The 21403-nt window shown below is 34.6% G+C and overlaps 2 protein-coding genes across 2 annotated transcripts; one reads left to right on the top strand and one right to left on the bottom strand.

The window, feature by feature from the left end:
• Positions 1-6263: 6263 nt before the first annotated feature.
• On the bottom strand, positions 6264-10527 carry HSP-25_6 (Heat shock protein; the record flags this gene model as incomplete). Its single annotated transcript, XM_012939497.3, has 5 exons — positions 6264-8388; positions 8540-8684; positions 9520-9717; positions 9814-9987; positions 10273-10527. 5 exons carry the CDS (start codon positions 10525-10527, stop codon positions 8075-8077), a joined length of 1086 nt encoding a protein of 361 aa, XP_012794951.1. The 3' UTR covers positions 6264-8074.
• Positions 10528-13793: 3266 nt separating this feature from the next.
• On the top strand, positions 13794-17992 carry HSP-25_5 (Heat shock protein). Its single transcript, XM_051209469.1, has 5 exons — positions 13794-14723; positions 14891-15061; positions 15170-15367; positions 15513-15657; positions 15751-17992. The coding sequence occupies exons 1-5, from the start codon at positions 14481-14483 to the stop codon at positions 16056-16058; spliced, it is 1065 nt and encodes a 354-aa protein (XP_051074927.1). The 5' UTR covers positions 13794-14480; the 3' UTR covers positions 16059-17992.
• The last annotated feature ends 3411 nt before the right edge of the window (positions 17993-21403 follow it).

Here is a 21403-nt window from a genome sequence, read left to right as displayed (position 1 = left end):
AAAGCCAATTTAAGTAACATGACAGAAGCCGTCAAGATTCATGAGTCTTGTTTTCCTTATGAGGCCCTTACTAGAACGAAACGGCCATCTAATGATTCCAAGTGTTTCAATAATGGTCTAATCTTGATCGATTCATGATCTCAACAACAACAACAACAACAAAAGGAATATAATCTATGCTTCATTTACATTATTGTTATTGTTATCTGCATTCCAAAGTAATCTATTATTCATTTTGAAAATAGTTTTTTCATTATCAATGTACTTCTTAATCACAAATATTACAGCAACTGAAATTAAGGTCAATGTCATTTCTTATCTTATGATTATTGATTATCATGTTTGTGTTCATTCTAGTACAAACTATCTGAAATAATATGATTAGAGCATCAGTTTCAATATTTTATGTAATCAAGACTTTATACTATATTGTTACTTTTTTTAATGACTATTATTTACTACTTACTACTTAATTATGTGTGAATAAAAACAAATAAATATGTAGAAAAGAAGGCCCAGGACAGAGTGCTGATCGATCGGCCTATGCTCCATTGGGAGTAACAGGCCTAAGTAAGTAATTTGTAAACAGAATAAACTTTTCACCATATCACAAAACTCTATTGAATAAATCATTGTAATATTTTTGTTTTAGTAAACTAAGAAAAAATAACATTTAGATAATAAGGTTTAAAATTTATTCATAATTCAGATAGTCATGACGACTTTCACTAATTAGCAGTTACATGGCCTTTTTAAGGTTACCTGTGAACAACATACTGAGCTTAATATCTGATTGTGATTAAAATGTTTTAATTACAAATGACTTTCTGTTATTCAGTATAAGTGGAAGTTATCTATTATGTTTTCAATGTTCAGTTAGTGTTAAAATCAAGCAATTTCGATCAATTTTCTGTTCATTTACTTAGAGAATGATGCATATTGGAATGTAAGTTTCATTAAAGATACCAATTCAAGTATTTGAAATTATTCACAATTATGTGCTATTAACATGTTACTGTAGTGCAGCCCAAAATGAAGGATGAAAAACACAAATATATTGAAAGTTAGGACTTAAAATGAAATATCTAATAAAAATTACATTCCACAAAGAAGTACTCATCTACTTGATGAACGGATAAATGACCGAATGTGCTGAGTATCGCATATCATTTGGATATAGGAAACGTGAGGCAGTTAGTATTGTTACACGCCCACGCGATTTATCCTAATCTTTGAACAAATGAATTATTCTAATCCTTCGAATAATTTTGTCACTCGTGTATGTGACGTTAAGGATGTGTGTATGACGTATGTAAACATCTATTACTTGTGGCAAGCCCATTCAACTATTGTATCATTTGTCTACTCACTGTAATTCAGACATTTAATTCACTATGTTAATTTCTGTGTGTGTGTGTGTCAATCAAGTGTGGATAAATTATTGATTATCGGTATGTTACAACCAATAGGAGAATAGATTAAAGTTGATGTGCAGACACGCGCTAATCACACACACACACACATAGAATTAACATAGTGAATTAAGTGTCTGAATACAGTGAGTAGACAAATGATACAATATTGAATGGGCTTGCTACAGTATCTTTTTACTGCTTATAAATACGAGTTACTCATTGTCCACTGAGTGGGCACATTTACTTTAGTGGTCTATGTTGACGGACGTATAAAATACGTCTATCCAGAATTATTTTCGCATTTAATTTGTTTTGTCCTATTATTCGCTTACACGATTCAGTCGATGAAAAAAAAAAAACGAAGTTAATTGAAATATATTTCATTAACATCATTACTATTCGACCATACTGGAGCCAGATAACGGGTACTAAAAATGGTTACAAAAAGTTAAATGTTTATACACTGTCCTATCATGTAAAAGAACGGTAATGCTCTTAGTTTAACACAGAGTGCTATTTAATAGACGGAATATATAAACAGATAGAATGGGGATAAGCTTCTCCTCTTGGATAATCTTATATGTACCTACAAATTCATGACCTTGTTGATTAAAGTTTATTTGTCGAATTCAGCTTCAGAAACGTATTTTAGAATACATTTGATTCTAGTATTATATAAAAGAAAATAAAGCTTCATTAGATTCTGATTTGCATCATTCAGATGGTTTTAGCTGTTTGGCTGATGTCGAATTCAACATTAGTGCTATTCAAGAGATTACATTCAAAATTATTGTTTAAGAATTAATAATTTGTATAACTAGCATTTCGAAATTGGAAAAGACCTCTTCTATTTAGTGCTACATTGATCACTTTTGATTAATATTATTATCCTTAAACTGGTGAATTTATTCCGTCTTACTTATTCATCAATAGTTAAACTCGGACATGTGTTTTCCTTCCATTTATAATCATCAACAAAATTTATTTCATCGTAAATACAGTTATCACATCTGAAGCATCGATTTGCAAGAAAGTTGGAATTTGAAAATAAAGGGAAAAAAAGACTAATCACATTTTTCAGAATAATATGTGTGACATTTTCGGTAACCAACATTAGGAATTATAGCATATCCATTCAGTTTTAAACATAGTTTTTTGTTACTTACGAATGTTAATGAATTGATTAGATAAGCGTTTGCATGTGAGAGAAAGAAATACTAGGCAAAATGAAAGTATGTAGATTATGAGACAAAAAAAATATGATTTAACGCGATACAATGAAGTGGTATTAAAGTATCCCTTAACATTACTTACATTTTTATTTACGTCTGTTACTCACAGTAAAGGAGCATAGGCAGCTCACCACTATTCTCCATCGAACTTTGTCTTGGACAATCTTTTCCACTTCTTTCTAGTTGCTATTCATCCCTTTCATGTCTGCTCCCAATTATCAACTCAGTGTGTTCTTTGATCTTCCTCTTTTCGTTCCCTTCAGATTCCCAAGTTAGTGCTTGCCACATACTGCAGTTTGGTGATTTCCACAATGCATGTCTTATCCACTCCCAGTGTCTTTTCCTAATCTCCTCTTCATTTGGAACCTGGTTTGTTCTCTCCCATAGTAGGCTGTTACTGGTGGTATCCGGCCAACGGACAATCAGTATCTTACGTGGATAATTGTTTACAAATACTTTTACTCTTTTGGTGATGGTTGATGTGTTTCTCCAAGTTTTGGCTTTGTACAGTAAACTGTCTTGACATTCGTATTGAAAATTATGACTTTGATTGTCCCTTATTAAATACTTCGCTTATAGTTATCATGCAATTACCCCTACTATAGTACATACATTTGTATTATTATACAGGTACAATGTTATGATTTGTGGGAGGGAATCGCAGACTGTTGGTGGGAGCTAAAAAGAACCGAAAATGTAATAATGGTTTTCATTAACAAATGAAAACATTCGATTCAGTGGACCATGAATACACATTTATTTCATGCTAGGTTTTCTACTTATCGTGGATAAGACTGGTTGCTAGCACGTTAACAACGTCAATTATTGGTGGAATAAATATTCTTAGGCACTGCAAATTCAGTAATTAAGAATCTGAAAAAAACCACTGGTAACTGTGGACAGCTAACAATCTGTTGGTGATCAGATATGAATTGCTTGGTAACATATTTATCTATTCACGCTTATCTATACAGAATTCAGACTGATAGTATTAGGAATGTATGACTGATTACATCAGAGATATATATTTGATAAAGTCCTTTAATAAGATGAGAAATCTATTCTTTACTACAATATATAAATTACATTTACAAATCTGTATTTTATTCATACATAACTAAGTATTCAGTGAAACTCATTGTGTGATATAAAATCTTGGATGAAATACACAAAAAATATAGATCATTACCATTTACAGATGTTAAGATCAGTTCATTCATGTGTTGGTTTTAGAAAATTCATGCAAGAATGAACATGATTATCTATAATCATATAGCAAGAAATTACATTGATATAGATTGCAATTTTATCGAAATTTGTAAGTGAAGAGCATGTTAATATTGAAATAAACTATAGCTTACTCAAATGATTTTGTTTACACTTTGTATGTTATACATGGTACTAACATTACCAACTGCTACTAACTGGAGAACTATTGAAAATAGAACTCAATGAACAATTATTTCATCTAAGTTGGTACTTTTTGTCAGTATATAAACATGAACTTATAAGAAATCAAATTATGAAGTGATTACAACATTATTGAACAAAAGAGCTGGTATCTGTCTAAACAAGCCTTGAAGTTTGGACGATGTAATTTTTGTCGGCACACTCTGCTGTGTTATAAAGTATCACGAACCATCTAATCAGTCAGCCATACATAACGTAGAACGTGAAACATGTGTGTATCAGTTCAAATGGCCAAACCACATCAGCACAGGAAAGTACTTGAGTAGTATAAATAATAACAGCAGTAGTGCTAGTAAAATGTATGAGGCATTACAGGCATAATTCGACAAGGAAATGTAGATTTGTTGAATAAAAAATATTGTAAGATAATCGCGAGACTTAGGATCTAAGGAAAGTCAATGAATACACTTGTGTTATTGTGGACGATTATGGCGCAAAGTCTGTAAACATTAGTGATAATTATTTCACTGACCCCAGCCAGGTAGTCTACACCTAACTATTTATAAAAGCCAAGTTGGATGCGCTAAATTTTGCATGACATATATGACCATTTTACACAATGATCTATCACTTTACTTGCAAAAATCCTAATTGGTAAAAGTATACTACACTGACGAGTCAATCACACTTAAGATACCAGGTATTGAGATTTTGCACCAAATTGGTTAGCCAGCTAACTTGAAGGTTCTGGATGTTTAAAATCAAAGAAATATTTCTGTCACTATTCATCCATATTGGACTACAAAATATTTTCTGTATCATTGTTTTATAATTACTCTAAAGGCCTATATTACACCTGTGTTCTAACAGTCAGACTGATTGCTAAGCATAACTCAAACTCCCAAGTCAATTTTCTACCCCAACTCCTACTCCTTATCAAAATTTCTAATATCTTATGGGTTATTGTATTAAATTATCCATTCACATAAACTGCACTCAGATTAACCGAAAATGGGTTTTGCACTCTCACGGTCATTCATGAGTCTCTGAAGGCCGACAGTATAGTAAACTTTAATGTCCAAGTCTATATCGATCAATATGTATTAGAATGACTGAAAATGTTGTGACTTCATAAGTTTACTCTTTTTTTAATGAATCTTCTTATACTAGAATAACACAAGTAAATTGATCAGTGACTTTTTTAAATTTATTAGTTCATTAAACTTGGTTATTGTGTTTATCAAATCCAGTTAGTTTATTCTATAATTACGCATGAATCTTTTCTTATATTGAATATAAAGAAAAATAGAATTCATTGAAGAAAATATTCGTTTGAATGAAATCATTTAGTCAAGTTGTATATATATATATATATATATATATATATATATATATATATATATATATATATATATATATATTTATCTCATCCTCCTATTCTTCACTAACCCTTTGATCATTACTGAACCTTCTTTAGATATCTTCAATTTCAGATCACTTTATGATTCAATCTTTTCTATCCTTCTATATTACTTACTTACTTACGCCTGTTACTCCTGATGGAGGATAGGCCGCCGACCAGCATTCTCCAACCCACTCTGTCCCACTCTGCCTTCTTTTCTAGTTCCATCCAATTCTTCTTCATTTTCCTCATGTCTATTTCCATTTCCCGGCGTAATGTGTTCTTTGGTCTTCCTCTTTTCCTTTGACCTTCAGGATTCCATGTGAGGGCCTGTCTTGTGACGCAGTTGGGTGCTTTCCTCAATGTGTGTCCTATCCACTTCCAGCTCTTCTTCCTGATTTCTTCATCCGCAGGGATCTGGTTCGTTCTCTCCCACAGTAGGTTCTTGGTAATAGTGTCCGGCCAACGGATCTGAAGTATTCTTCTATATAAATTCATATATTTATCAAACAACTATATATATACTGATTTAAAGCTCAAGTAAATGATTTTATTTTTATACTTGTAAAGCAACATTTATCAAAAGTAGTTCACATAGATTTTTTTTAAACAATATTTAGAAACAATAATGGAATTTCATTTAATTTCTCTCATCTATAAGTTTCTATTCTTTTCTTAGTTTTCTTATATAGTTAACTTATGAATAATTAATTGTATAAACAATTCATATAATTTCTCCACATTTATTGCGTTTATTTATTTATTTACTAATCTACCTATAAGTTCACTTCAATCTTGATTAAAGTTTTAGTGTAAGCATGAAATAAAGTATGTCATACCTTTCTTTAATCATACAAAGAGAATTCATGTAATAATTTAATTCATATTAATCATTTTACATTAATTGTTTTTGGTATAGTGAAATATTAATGAATTTAGCTATTTAGAAGTGACCAAATTGTTCAATAGCTGAATCTTTGAAAATGTTGTCAGTTACTTTTTTTGTTGTTGAGGATTTAACCTTACTTGCAAATTTTCACTGTGAATAAACTTCTATATTCTTTCATAACAAGTTTTAAGAGTTTTCATCGAAGTATAAGAAATACTAGGACGAAACGGCCGTCCAGTGATCCCAGGTTTTCAGTAGTAACCTAATAATGATAAGTTCATAGTCTCAGTAAAAACATAACAATCTCCACAACGCTATACGGATAATTATCATGTGGCCACTGATGACTAGCTTCAAAAGGTCATTCTCATGAGAAGCCGTGACCAGTGGAGTTCAACCGTGTAGGATTTGAGGCAGTTACCCATAGAAGACAATAGGAGATTGGTCTAAGTTAGACATTAATACCGTGGAATGCCGGTTCAGTGGTCTAGAGGTTAAGAGTTGGCACGAAACTGATAATCCTAGGTCCGAGTCCAGTATGCGAGATCACGGATGCGTACTGTTGAGAAATCCTATACTAGGACGAACCGGTCGTCCAACGTTTCCAGGTTCTTAATGGTGGTTCAACATTAATCGATTCATGATCTCAGCAAAAACCCAATAACCTTCACAACCCTGTAATAATAATATCTAGTTTTTTAATACTTTTTTTGTATCAAATTCATAAAATTATTATTACCATTATATCGATTTGATAAGTAATATTGAATTGATAACTGACTGAGAAAAAAAGGATATTACGTAATTGACTATATTGATTTTAATTGGTTTCTACTAGGTAGAAAATTTATTGGTACAACTATTCATATTTATTACAATATAGTATGTCGTTGAATTGGTTACTGGGATATTTCAACGTTAATCAATAAATATAGTGAAATAAAATTTTATTTCATTTATCCAATATTAAATATTACATACGACAAAATTGTATATATTTGACTGAACTATTCAGATTTTGTTAATTTGTTTTTTCAGCTTCATTTATTAATCATAAATGGTGATTGAAACTAATTCTTTCTGTCCCATGTTTCATCCCTTGTTAGTAGAAACTAGTAAGTTATATTTTCATTTGACCTAGAAATATCAGTCTGTTTTACTATAATTGATTAGAAAAATATATCCTTCTCGTATTTTTAATACACTTCGTGGGAAATATGATTATATGTAAATATAGATAACAGGATAGGATAACGTGATAATATTTTTCATTTAATTCACCATCAACATAATTAACTATAAATTTAACGGCCAATTATTATTGATGCAATATTAGTGAGTGATCATTGCGTATTAATGAGTATTTTAACTCTATGTTTTCTCATATGATATATATTAATCACTATCGAGACACTAATATTGTCTTCTAAAGAAGCTCAACAACAAACAACCATATTATAATTCAATGGTTATGTTAATGGCTTTAGTTCGCCCGAAAAATGATTATAGCTATTTAGTTTCTTTTTACGCATAAAAAACCCACAACAAATTTCAAAACTAATGCAAGCACTTTGAGTATATAAGATTTATTACCAAATACATTTTACACGTTTGTGTGTACTCAAAAGCGTTACATACAAGTGTAATTAAGAAATTCGTTCGAAATACTTCACATAAAAGATTTTATCAACCGATGCACAAGGCTGTTATATTTATATCAAATATATTAATAACTGACTTTATGCCGTTTTAACAAAGGAGCCTCCAAAACCAATCTATTGTCAATTAGTTGAGCTGTCACTAATAACGGATCTACTGTTTCTGGAATTTCGTACGAATGAGTGAACTCGGCATACGAACTGCTCCTTTTCTTGTTAAAATAACCACTGTCTTTCTGATAACTTATTCCTGACACGACAACACGTTTGGAATCTACGTTTACGCATAAATCCTCGGGCTTATACACTGGATCAACAGGTACTTCTAAATGCAGACGCTTTCCATTTACTTCATCGTCTAAAATTGTTGGACCAGATACACCTGAAAAAAACATGGAGAGAAAAACACTTAAGTAGCTATTCAAAATCAATACCATATATCCAGCCAATAAAAAGAGCGACTGCCACTAACAGACTTAAATCTCACAACCATACCAAAAATCTTTCCAACGTTAGTCAGTCGATTTACCAACCTTTCACAGCAAGTGCCTTTGATGCTGGGACTGACTGGATCTGATCTGCTGACTTTGGATGAATCCCAAGTCGACGATTATCCGTGAATGTGATTGACTCATAGTCGGGGGCTTTCACAGGAGCCTCTAACATAAGAACGCCATCCTACAGAAAACAAAGTAAATATCGTCACTTAGCATATTGATTTGTTTAGTACATAGAACGTAACATATTTTGGTGGACCATCACTATAGTGACGAGGCAACCCATGTCACGTAGTCTTTTATTTTTGAAGTAAAATTCAGAAACCAAAGTCAGTAAGTATACACCTTATGAAGAACTTTGCAGAGAGCATCTTTAGTTAGTACTTACATCGCTTAGGCCAGATGGAAAAAGTCTATCGGACCAATTGAAAATGATACGAGCAACTTACTCATCTGATGGGGAGTTTACTCGGAACAATTCAAAAAGTTCATATTTTCCTTAGTTCATAGCAAATCGAATCATGTCATTACTGATGCAATGTAGAATGATCACAGTTCTGTTACCCTTATCCATGAAAACGGGAGGATTTTCATTTATATATTTCTCAGGTCATGGTATCTCAACGTCATTTTGGGAAATCATCTGACATTGTGAAAACCACCAGATATTGTTTTTAACTCGTACCTACGACCTTAAAAAGGATTTAGGTGTAAATCGATGTTCGTATAAATGAGTGAGCCCTAAAGCGAAGATAGTGTATCTTGAGATAGAGTAAACCGTTCAAAAATATTGGAAAGTACAAGAGTCGTTTTCGATTATCACATAATACAGGCTTCATTACTTTTCTAGCGACAAGTTCTTGATTTAGATGATCTATTAGCTTACTGACTAATAAGAAGGAAAAACGATTTCAAGGTTATTCACTATTATTCAAGGTCCCGTTCAATAAGTTATCAGGATCGTAACACATGAAACTAATATGGATATAAATAAGTACACCATTATCAATACTTACTTCTGTCAAACGACACTTCAATTGGTTATGATCGATTGTTTGAGGAAGCTCTATCATCCGACAAAACTCACGAGAAGATTTTGATGAATCAGATTCTGAAACTTTCTTCGCATGAACTGTCAAACGATGTTCTGTAGAGTCAACCTTGATATCGTCGGGGGTAAAACCATTCGTGTCGAAATGTACCTTGAAGTAAAGCTATTAAATAGAGAAGAAATGTAATAAAAACTTCAATTACAGTTACAAATAAATTATGGGCACATTGTAGCCTAAGATGCAACACACATCACTCACCTTCCCATCTTCACCAACCTCATAAGCATCCTTCAAGAAGTCATTAAGAGCACCAACTCCTGGAACTCTACTCATGCCCACGCGATTCCGAATCTCCTCAATCTCATCTTCCATTTGGTTCATCAGGTCAAAGGGGTCTGGATAAGATGATCTTAGACCAAAAATATCAAGAGGCTAAAATAAAAAAATGCATAGTTGAATCAGACTTTTATCATACTGCATCATTCACAGCATCTGACAATTTAGCCCATAACTTCCGACCCCTAAGTTAGATTATAAGATAAGTCTGAATATTGAAAGTCAAATATTCACTCTTATTTTATTGATACCTGACTCGTATAAAGCTAGTAAGAAAAAGTCATGTGAATTAAAGCCTACATTTCAACTCGTCATTTTCAGAAACAATTTTAGTCGTTATGAGATTTGGATAAACTATAATACTTTTACTCAGAAACTTACCAAAAGTGCGAACATCCCACGCCTTAGTCTGTGCATCTCATCATCCCAACTGCGCCAAGATGAATCAACCCAATTATCTATCACATCCGACCACGTATCAGTGTGTGGAGTATTTGCAAGCCTAGGTCGTTTTCTTCCTTTATGTCTATGCTGTAATCCGGTCAGCATTTCACGCCTGTGTTGTTCAAACGTTTTTGGCTCCTGGTTTATTGGTATATCTACTGTCTTGTGTTGATGGTTATTTTTCAACATCATTATCCAACAAATTGTTAAAAATAGACTTCAGGCAAAGCAACAATGAAAGATTGAAAAACAAAATGATACAGATAATCATATGATTTATAGCTCTTATATTCGTATATGTGATGTGTTTATCTATCAAAATTTATAGTCCAATCAACTAAACGATAATACATAGACAAACACGTTCATAAATATTCTAGGAGTTTGTAGGGTAGTAGAACATACTCGATATTTTATGAAACTCAAGGTCGAACTGATTTGTTGTTTTACCTAATTAGCGGACAACGTTGCTAAACACTTTGTGTACAAACCAAGGACACATTTTCTTTGTAACTAATATGCGAACCTGTCTACATCTTGATCCGATTAATTAATGTCCTGTGTTGTAGTACTTTTATATTAGTGGAATTATCATTTAATGGAAGCCATAAGCAGCTGGAACTGGTTTCAAACCAACTGGTTCCGGTCATTTCGTTTCTAAGTTATGGGTGTTAAATTACCAGTCAAAAGCATCAGAATTTTAGTCGACTAGTAACGAAATAATTCGTGTACTGTGATTTCATAGTTTTCAATATAGTGAAATTAAAAAGATATTTGTATATTTAAATGACAAATTATGCTGGGAATTTATTTGTAAATTTTAGGTCCAGGTAACCGAGTGTTGACGTAAGGCTTTTTAAGATTGAGTTTGAAAAGTACAGGAGGCTTGTTGGCCTGTGTTATTCGTCGCAATGATGGTCTCTCAGTTCATCAAACTTTATTTTGAAAGAGTTGACAGATGGAGCTTCAATCACATGAATTCCACTAGTTAATTCGATAGGAAAGTCGATAGTCAGCTGACAAGTGATTTGTTCTGGGCTCGTGAATTTCTTTGGTGTCCTCGTAAATTCTCTCTTTTGGAAGACGAATAATGAGGACATATCAGGTGCAAACTTATCACTAAGTAATTTGAAAACTGTAATCAGATCACATCTGGTTCTTCGGCATGACAAAGGGAATAGGTTTAGTTTAGCCAGTCGAGCATCAAACGGGAGCTTCGCTATTCCGGGAATAAGCTTAGTTGCTGTTCATTGACAGCGTCATAAAGTTTCTTCTTCTCAACCTGTACCCATTCATCAACTTTCGTTAGAGCAGCAACCACAGTCACGTCAAACGCACTATGGGATTCCGGAAGGTTATCGACGACTTAGGCAGTCAGGTTGTGCTTCCCGCTAGAAACCGATCAAAACTTACGATTGCGCTTCCCAGGCGTTTCCTACCAGTCACCATTTGAAGGACGGGAGACACATGGAACTTCCTTTCATGGGTTTTATTTGGGACAGACCTCTTTCAATTCGATCTTTCCTCCTTTGACCGATGGGAATCAGCCGTCACCGAGCTCACTTGAGGTGACTTCACATCGATTTGTGTGTTTAATGAGCGAGTAATGTTCGTTGTGTTCCGACCTCCTGTGTTAATACACTTTTGAGCAGCATTTACTATTGAAATGGCCTCGGCTAGCAAGCTGTTTGCATCCGAGCAGCGCTACTGACAAAACCACACGCAACCATTTTTACTAAACCATTTGAAAGACTCGGGCGTTACATTCGTGCAAAGTTTATGATACCAGCCTTTGCATTCGTCCCACCGCAAGCCGCGTTCAACGCATTTTAGTTTGTTTACTATTAATTATTTTTGGTATATCACTATTAACCTAGTTATCAATATATTTTGTGTGAGCTCCATTTGTTTGTGAACCACCACAGTAGTTCCTATTAACTGTTAATTCCTTCATTTTAGAATTTCAAAGTTCACACTAGTACTAAACGCTGATCAATTTTATATGAAGTTTCTTGCTACATTTCATAGTTGCTGTGGGATTTTGAATTACTGGGACGTCGTTTACTACCACGATGCGTACCGATGACCGTCAGTAATTTGGTTTGTTACAGTTTGTATTTGCACGTGGAATCTAAAAGCTTTTAATGTTGATTATCAATAAATTAGAGCGTGTAGCTTTAACGAGTAAAAGTATTTGATTTAAGAACCGAATGTCACCACGTAATCAATAGATTCATAAATGTTCACCTTTCAAACAGACAGTGAACTGTCATCGTATCCAATGGTTGTTGTAAATGTACTATTGAGTGTAGGTAGTTTTGGTGATTAAATGATTATATGCATGCTCAATACAGCCGTAGCCAATTACTTTATAATTCAATACCAGATATTTTATTTATGATAATCAGAAGTATTCAAATCAACGTACCAATTAATGATTCCCCAAATGGTGCAATTTAAATCATGTAGAACTAGATGAGCACAAATGAACGTATTATATTTTAGTGGCCCGGGATCTGGCTCCAATAAGATCGTTCCTGAGTGCTATTGAGATACACATATAGTTATTCCTATTATAAAATTATCGACTTAGATCGCGTTAGTGAATAATGGAATTAAATAAGTCAAATACGAGAAAGGATTTCCGAATACATATATTTTGTTCAATCATTGATCTGAACAGATACTCAGAGAGACGCAGAGAAGAAGAGAGAGCGAAACGACACGCAGTGGAGAAGGCATGTGAGCCAACACCTTTTATTCAAGCGTTAATCAATAATTATAGTCACACAAAAATAAGCTACACATGTGATGAATAGGATAAGAAGTGTACACACACATACGCTGATATGAAAACAGCCAAGGTTGATAAGTGAATAATTGACAAGGTCAAAAAGTGACTCAAGTAGAATGAATAGATTAGCCTGTACAAAAGCTAGAATAAGGTATATGGGCTTAACATTTCAACCCAAACTACAATATTTTGGCGATTGATCTTCTTGCACTGTCCAGCTATCAAACGGAGGTTTTCAAAAACAAACTAGATACAATAATACCCAGAGACAAAAGTAATTTATGACCAAAAGGGTGGAAAACTGTAAATTGTTTGGACCAAAACTGCTAACAAATACAATAGAAACAAAGTATTCAAACGTTATTCAATAATTATCCATTAGAGAAGGCGTTGACCCCAACAATCAAGTTGCGGACTTCAGATTATTTATGTGATAAGTAAACAAACTGGTGAAAGGAATATTTCAGAAATACTCTCAGTAAAGTACAGTTTGGGATGTAGATGGTGGTTGGAGGTAGTCAACAGGAAACCCTGGACCCAGGTTTCGTGCTACTTGGCACTCGTCAGCAAGGTGTACCTGTAATCTTGAGGGAACTGGTGCTCCCTGGCGGATTCGATCTCGTGTCACCCAGCTTCACAGTCAGAGACGTTACCACTGAGCTATCCGAGCGGTGACTAACCTCCTGTAGGACTGAGATGTAATCACAATTGATTGATCACTGGGTGGTGATCAATGTCATGCTTGTCTAGTCAATTGTGATTACAGTTTGGGATGTATTCGCGTCTGAATATATGCAGCGCGTATCATGAAATTTTGAAAATTTCGATTGCTTTACACGAAAATCACAGTTTGTAGTTCAGTTTTCACCAAACAACCTAAGTTACCTGCTTTCAACTAATAAGAAAATGAGCCGAACACACAAACAGTCTGTTGACTGTGCTTTTGATGTCCTTGTCAAGTAACCATGATTGTGATCAAGTACGACGTCACTAATGGTCAGTTGTGACTTGTAGTGAATAGCATTAGTATGGAAGCACCGGGATTTCACTAGAATTCGGTAGTGTTTTCTAGAGAGTTCTGGTGAATAGGGCGTAATGTGTGTTGACACAGAGCGAACATATGTGAACGTAGACTAGACAGGGCGAGAGAAATCTAGAACTTTCGAGAAAATGTCCTTCAATGACCAATCAGATTTGGACTTAATTACATTGTAGAAATATTAGCGTTCTGATTGGTTGTTACCCGTTTAGAGGTTATTGAATAATTTCTCTCACCCACCACTATATAAGCAAGTTAAACAGTCGAGCATTCAACGCATATTGTTGTTCTATTTCTGTTATCGTGTTGAATATGTCTGGTGGGCAACATCATCAAGCAGTTAGTATTCCTGTGAATCGTGAGCAACGGTCATTTGAGAGGCAGAGACGTGACCTGTTAACTGGCCTGGAACACGGAGGTGGTACTCATCGTGGCAACCTAATCGCACCGTACACGGAAGACTGGCCGAGTACTGTGGACAGCTGGATCAACTCCTCGTGGAGGAGATGGGATGAAGACATGCGACGTTTGAGACGTGGAATGTTCGCACTATTAGTGAGTTTTGCTATTCAGTATTCAGGTGACCATTAATGCATATGATTTCCTGAGATAATGATTTATTATTTGTGTATGTTAGGAGTGCAATAATGCATTGTGTGAGCAGATTTCGCATTAAATTCGAGGAGAGATTTGATGAGCTCGGTATGTTCTTTGAATTTCAGCCGTTGGACAACTTCACCCACGGGGTTTGGGAGAATCCATTCGCTTTAATGCACCAAATGGATCGTCATATCCAGGATATCCGAGAGAGAATGGGCTCAATGGATGTTCCGTCGACCGGTTCAGTGAGTGACTTTTTGAAGGACGCCTACGAAATAGGTGAGGATGGCAAGGTGAGTCCGTGCTGACGAGCAGGTAGGTTGTGTTTATTGTTTTGTGCAGTTGGTTTGAACATGGCCGTTGATTGACGAGTGTTATTATGGTTGTTGTTTATTGCGTAGGTACATTTCAAGGTACGATTCGACGCACAAGGTTTCGCTCCTCAGGACATCAATGTGACGTCGAGTGAGAACCGTGTGACGGTACACGCGAAGAAGGAGACAACGACCGATGGTGGGAAGTGTAGTCGGGAGTTCTGTCGTATGGTGCAGCTGCCGAAGAGTATTGATGATAGTCAACTGAAATGTCGCATGACAGATGTAAGTTGTTGAGCTGACGACTGTGGTTGGTGGTGGTGGTTTTGTGTGTGTTGTATTTTCAGTTGTTTGCATTCCGAATCATGTTAGAATAGTTGGAAGTCTCGTTTCATCTTGTTCTGTGCGTTTGTTTGTCTATCCGTTTCAGGATGGTGTTTTGATGTTGGAGGCTCCAGTGAAGGTTGATCAGAACCAGTCGTTGACGCTGAACGAGTCTGGTCAGGTGGGTGTTCGACCGAAATCGGACAATCAGATTAAGGCAGTTCCTGCGTCTCAAGCACTTGTTGCAAAAGGTGAGAGGAGTTGTGATTGACCTGGTGGGTGTGTTATTCTCGTTTGTGTGTGTTGCATTTTCCTAACATTGTATTTTTCCCTATCCATTTCAGGTGTTCATGGTCTATCGTATGTGGATGATGGTTCAGGTGGCAAGCGATTGCATGTTGAGGTTCCAGTGGACCCAGTGTACAAGCCTGAAGACTTGTGTGTGAATGTTGATTCGAATCGTGTTGTGGTTAGTGGACGTCATCATAAGCAGAAGAGTGGTCAATATGGAAAGTCAAGTTCATTTGCAGAGTTCAGTCAGTCGTATGCGATTCCCGAGACAGTTGATCCGTTATCTGTTTCTGCTCAGGTAGTTGGCAATACATTGGTATTGGAGGCGCCATTGGAGAAGCAACATGCAATTACTCACTAGAAGAGAATATGTTTTACTAAACTAATCGTTGCTTAATGTTAAAATATTGATGTGATTTTTCTGAATAAATATTTTTGAATTGCATTCGATCCCATGTTATTTATTTCGTGATCAGCGTATTCAGTTGACTTGTTGAACGTTTACTTTCTGGTGTGCGGTTGGTAAGACGATAGTTTGGTTTTGATTTACATGTTGTTCCTGCGTTCAGATTCTGTGAAATTGATTTTTCATTGGGATTTTCGTGACTGCATGCTTGTTAATGTTGTGAATGGAGCGTGGACGTGGAGTAATAGATAGACGGTTGATGAGTGTGTAGGGTATCACTTCACGACTAAATATTATCATTGCTCTTTGAGTAGACTTCTCACTAGGACTATTCGTAAGTACCACTTCTTCCCATTTGTAATGAATCAATAATTACTGAAGCGTAATACGGATTTAAAAATGGACCTCATTAATAAACGCGAATACGTTGTCACGATCTATAAAATCCAGGCCAAAGATCCCAAATGGGTTTATTGTATAATAGCTTATGTAATCAAGCAGGATTGTTTTTCGATTTTCAACCTATATCAACATCAATCTGATTAACTTTCGAGACAACTCACATCTTGCTTCTGGTTGTGACTCGTACTAACGGCCTATTAATTTTTGTCAGTTTGAAATTTGTATGGAATGTATGGATATTTATCCCTTTTTATTTATATGGGAAGTTGTGTCACTTGGATTTTCCTAATAACAACCTATCTACGGTTAATTTAGCCTTATATAACCAGTGATCTATTCACTTGGATTCACTATTAGTTGAATTCATGTGTCTTGAGAATGGTCAAATCAAATTCAATGTTTTTAATTTTTTTAATGTGTATTCTAATTAGGTTTGTTGTTTTGGTTATCTTTATTTAACTCTATGGTACTTTTTAGTGTTAAAACCTCAATCTACTTCAACTCACCTTGTAGAATAATGTGGTATGTCAACTGAAGATATAATGTGCATTTAATCATCTGGATTTTAAAAGGTTATAGTGCAGAATGCTTTTCGCTCATTGGGGTTCCCAACTTTTATTCGCTTACCATACTAGTCATACAGATCGTGGGTTTCTATGAGTTTTAAATTTCTATTTACAATAAATAGCCTGCAAGTCAATCTTTCTCATATTCTGTCGAGTCATCTAAGGTAGACTTTACTAAACTATGTAATACTATCAGTTTAAACAACTTTCTTCAAGTCTACCATATTAAATTGCATTCATTGCGATTTACAGAAATTCATTTGGATCTTCAGGGAATCTGTACAATTTCATGTTTACCTGGATTAAAGTGTCTAGTCATCAAGTTATTTTTGATATATGATCAATAGGTGATTACTTTGTCTAGACTTATCCAATCTTAAACTCGAAACGCGTGTTCATGTCTTGTGCTCACACAGAAATATACTTCTTTCTGTTATTGACCGTCTTTTTCTATATCGAGAATGTTAGATTCTCGTAGGCCTTTCATTTCAAGATATTCAAGCTTGAATAATCATCGTTTACATCCAAATAAAATCATGATGGTGTAATGAACTGCAATCACGTTATATTTAAAGCGCAATAATCCAACATGATTTAGATATGTTAGAATTTGTGTCCGTGAGTATAAAGGCAAATAAACGAATTTTATGTTAATATGATTGACAGTTTGTTTGGTACATAACAATATACACAAAAGATTGTTTTAAGTTGAACTCTGTTGATTGGATTTGAAAGGAATTGAACAACCTCATTCGTTCGCTTTTGTTTGCGCATAAATCCCAGTAAATTGTAACTGGATATTGTTATATTGTACCCAATCTCAAAACTACGTTAGTTCACTCTACGCACATTGGTTACCTCCATCTGTAAACGATTTAAGAAAATGATAAATATACAAATTATTTTTATGTGATCTTCGCGCGCTGTTTAGAAAGGATAGTGGTATTTTTCCTCACTGAGTAAATTCCATTGTTTTGATCGTTTATTACATAACAAGACCACTGTTTACACTTTAATTGAATTTATTTCACTTAAAGTATCCGCTTAGAGTATCGTTTCTGATTCCAAAGTAGTTTATCGTCGATACTTCTGAGTACTTTGTTTCTATTGTATTTGTTAGCAGTTTTGGTCCAAACAATTTACAGTTTTCCACCCTTTTGGTCATAAATTACTTTTGTCTCTGGGTATTATTGTATCTAGTTTGTTTTTGAAAACCTCCGTTTGATAGCTGGACAGTGCAAGAAGATCAATCGCCAAAATATTGTAGTTTGGGTTGAAATGTTAAGCCCATATACCTTATTCTAGCTTTTGTACAGGCTAATCTATTCATTCTACTTGAGTCACTTTTTGACCTTGTCAATTATTCACTTATCAACCTTGGCTGTTTTCATATCAGCGTATGTGTGTGTACACTTCTTATCCTATTCATCACATGTGTAGCTTATTTTTGTGTGACTATAATTATTGATTAACGCTTGAATAAAAGGTGTTGGCTCACATGCCTTCTCCACTGCGTGTCGTTTCGCTCTCTCTTCTTCTCTGCGTCTCTCTGAGTATCTGTTCAGATCAATGATTGAACAAAATATATGTATTCGGAAATCCTTTCTCGTATTTGACTTATTTAATTCCATTATTCACTAACGCGATCTAAGTCGATAATTTTATAATAGGAATAACTATATGTGTATCTCAATAGCACTCAGGAACGATCTTATTGGAGCCAGATCCCGGGCCACTAAAATATAATACGTTCATTTGTGCTCATCTAGTTCTACATGATTTAAATTGCACCATTTGGGGAATCATTAATTGGTACGTTGATTTGAATACTTCTGATTATCATAAATAAAATATCTGGTATTGAATTATAAAGTAATTGGCTACGGCTGTATTGAGCATGCATATAATCATTTAATCACCAAAACTACCTACACTCAATAGTACATTTACAACAACCATTGGATACGATGACAGTTCACTGTCTGTTTGAAAGGTGAACATTTATGAATCTATTGATTACGTGGTGACATTCGGTTCTTAAATCAAATACTTTTACTCGTTAAAGCTACACGCTCTAATTTATTGATAATCAACATTAAAAGCTTTTAGATTCCACGTGCAAATACAAACTGTAACAAACCAAATTACTGACGGTCATCGGTACGCATCGTGGTAGTAAACGACGTCCCAGTAATTCAAAATCCCACAGCAACTATGAAATGTAGCAAGAAACTTCATATAAAATTGATCAGCGTTTAGTACTAGTGTGAACTTTGAAATTCTAAAATGAAGGAATTAACAGTTAATAGGAACTACTGTGGTGGTTCACAAACAAATGGAGCTTACACAAAATATATTGATAACTAGGTTAATAGTGATATACCAAAAATAATTAATAGTAAAAAACCTAAATGTCTGTCCGTTAGTAAAACCAAAGCTAACAAGACACCGTTAGCAATAGAAAAGGTATATTAAAGAAACAGACACTAAGTTACTATAGAATGAATGTTACTTGTGAACTGCCTCGTGAGAACAACGACCACAAACTGAGTTCACTTGATTGACAGGTGTTCCTCTGCAAGTGACTACTCAGTAATTAAAAATCACACAGCAAGTATGAAATGCAGCAAGAAACTTCATATAAAATGGATGAGCGTTTAGTACTAGTGTGAACTTTGAAATTCTAAAATGAAGAATATTGTAGACGCCTAATAAATGGAAAACCGTTTCGGAATCGAAAAGTTATTAGATACAGTAGAGTGGAGAACGGAACGTAAAAACACACATGACATACTATATACCATGGTTTATAGAAACGGCAGAAGTGATGCATGAATCTGAAAAGTTAACAAGATGTTTGGCGAAATTTCAACTGGGCATAATGAATGACTTCGAATTAAATATCACTGGTGAATGTGTGATTACTCGTTGCGACTAGTACGCATGGACGGTGCCTGAATGATACTAAACTAAATTTGAGAAAATCTGACCAATTGGTAGTTTCAAAATAGGATCAGGAATTAGAATGATGAATTGGGATCAGGAATCAGAGTAAGGCATTTTACTACGACTGACATAAGTTATAATGTCGAAATGCCACTCCACCATATAGATGGATAAATTTGGCACCAGAATCCAAGTGTCTCTGTGTGGTGTTTGAATGATTTAATGATTCCTTTGTACTTGTTAAATGCTTGATTTCGAATTCCAAATACAGTACACTCGTTCGTGCTTATCTAGTACATCTTGATCCGATTGCATTATTTCTGGGATTCTTATTTCGTACTATAATTCAAATACTCCTAATTATCACATTGGCGTCGTGATGGAACCTGTGATGGAATTGTTGGATATACATTCAGATTTTGATGCTTTTGAGGAATACTCTGAAAAGTTCGAAATCTGGGCTATGACCAAGGAAGATGATGAAGATGTTAATATTGTAGCCCATTTCCTCAGATTCATCGGAAAAGAAGCATACAGTTTATTAAAAAATCTGGCTTTACCGGAAAAGCCCATTTCGCTTACTTATACAGCTCTCAAGGAACTACTGCTAGACTATGTTAAGTATACAAATTTCGAATGCGGCAAAGGAGGAAGATTTCGTAAAATGATTCATGAGGATATAAAAATTCCACCACATTATGTCATCCCAACCCAGTGCATACTCAGGGTTATGCAGATAATTCATTGAGGAGTTGCGATGCAGTTCACGAATATGGGCGCAATTTTGGTCAATGTTTGTCCTGTGTGGCAGATTCCACTTCTTCAATTCATGTAGATTTCGTAATTCTGGGTGCTTTAAATGTGGTGATATTGGACATATTCAGTCAGTTTGTAATACTACTGTTCATCTTGCTGCAACTAATATTAAGTCTTGTAATTCTGATTCTATTAAGTTTAGTGTTCATAATGATCATCTATCTTTATCGATGATTTCAAAAGACAGTGTGGAGTCATATAGCAATTCATAGTTAAATGGAACTCAGAATCCATGCGAGACAACAATTTCTAATCAATCAATTTGTCAGATTTCTCATGTTATTGTACCAGATATGGTTTTTCCTAATGATTCACATATTTTTGATGAAAGTCCTTACAAATCTGAAGAAAATATGTTGAATGAATTTAATCGTGATCGAAAAACTGATGTGGTTTTGATAGATGCTGATTTTTCTAATGATCCTTTACTCTGCAATGACATTCTTAATAAATTCGAGGAAACTATTTCGGAAGAATCAAATCTTGATGTCATATCAAATATTATTTGTCCTCATAATTCATTTGTTGTTAGTGGGAAACTTGATCAGTGCGAAGCACGAGTAATAAGTG

Source organism: Schistosoma haematobium, chromosome 1, assembly GCF_000699445.3.
Source record: "Schistosoma haematobium chromosome 1, whole genome shotgun sequence".
Taxonomy (NCBI): Eukaryota; Metazoa; Platyhelminthes; class Trematoda; order Strigeidida; family Schistosomatidae; genus Schistosoma; species Schistosoma haematobium.
This window is presented reverse-complemented; position numbering and strand designations above follow the sequence as displayed.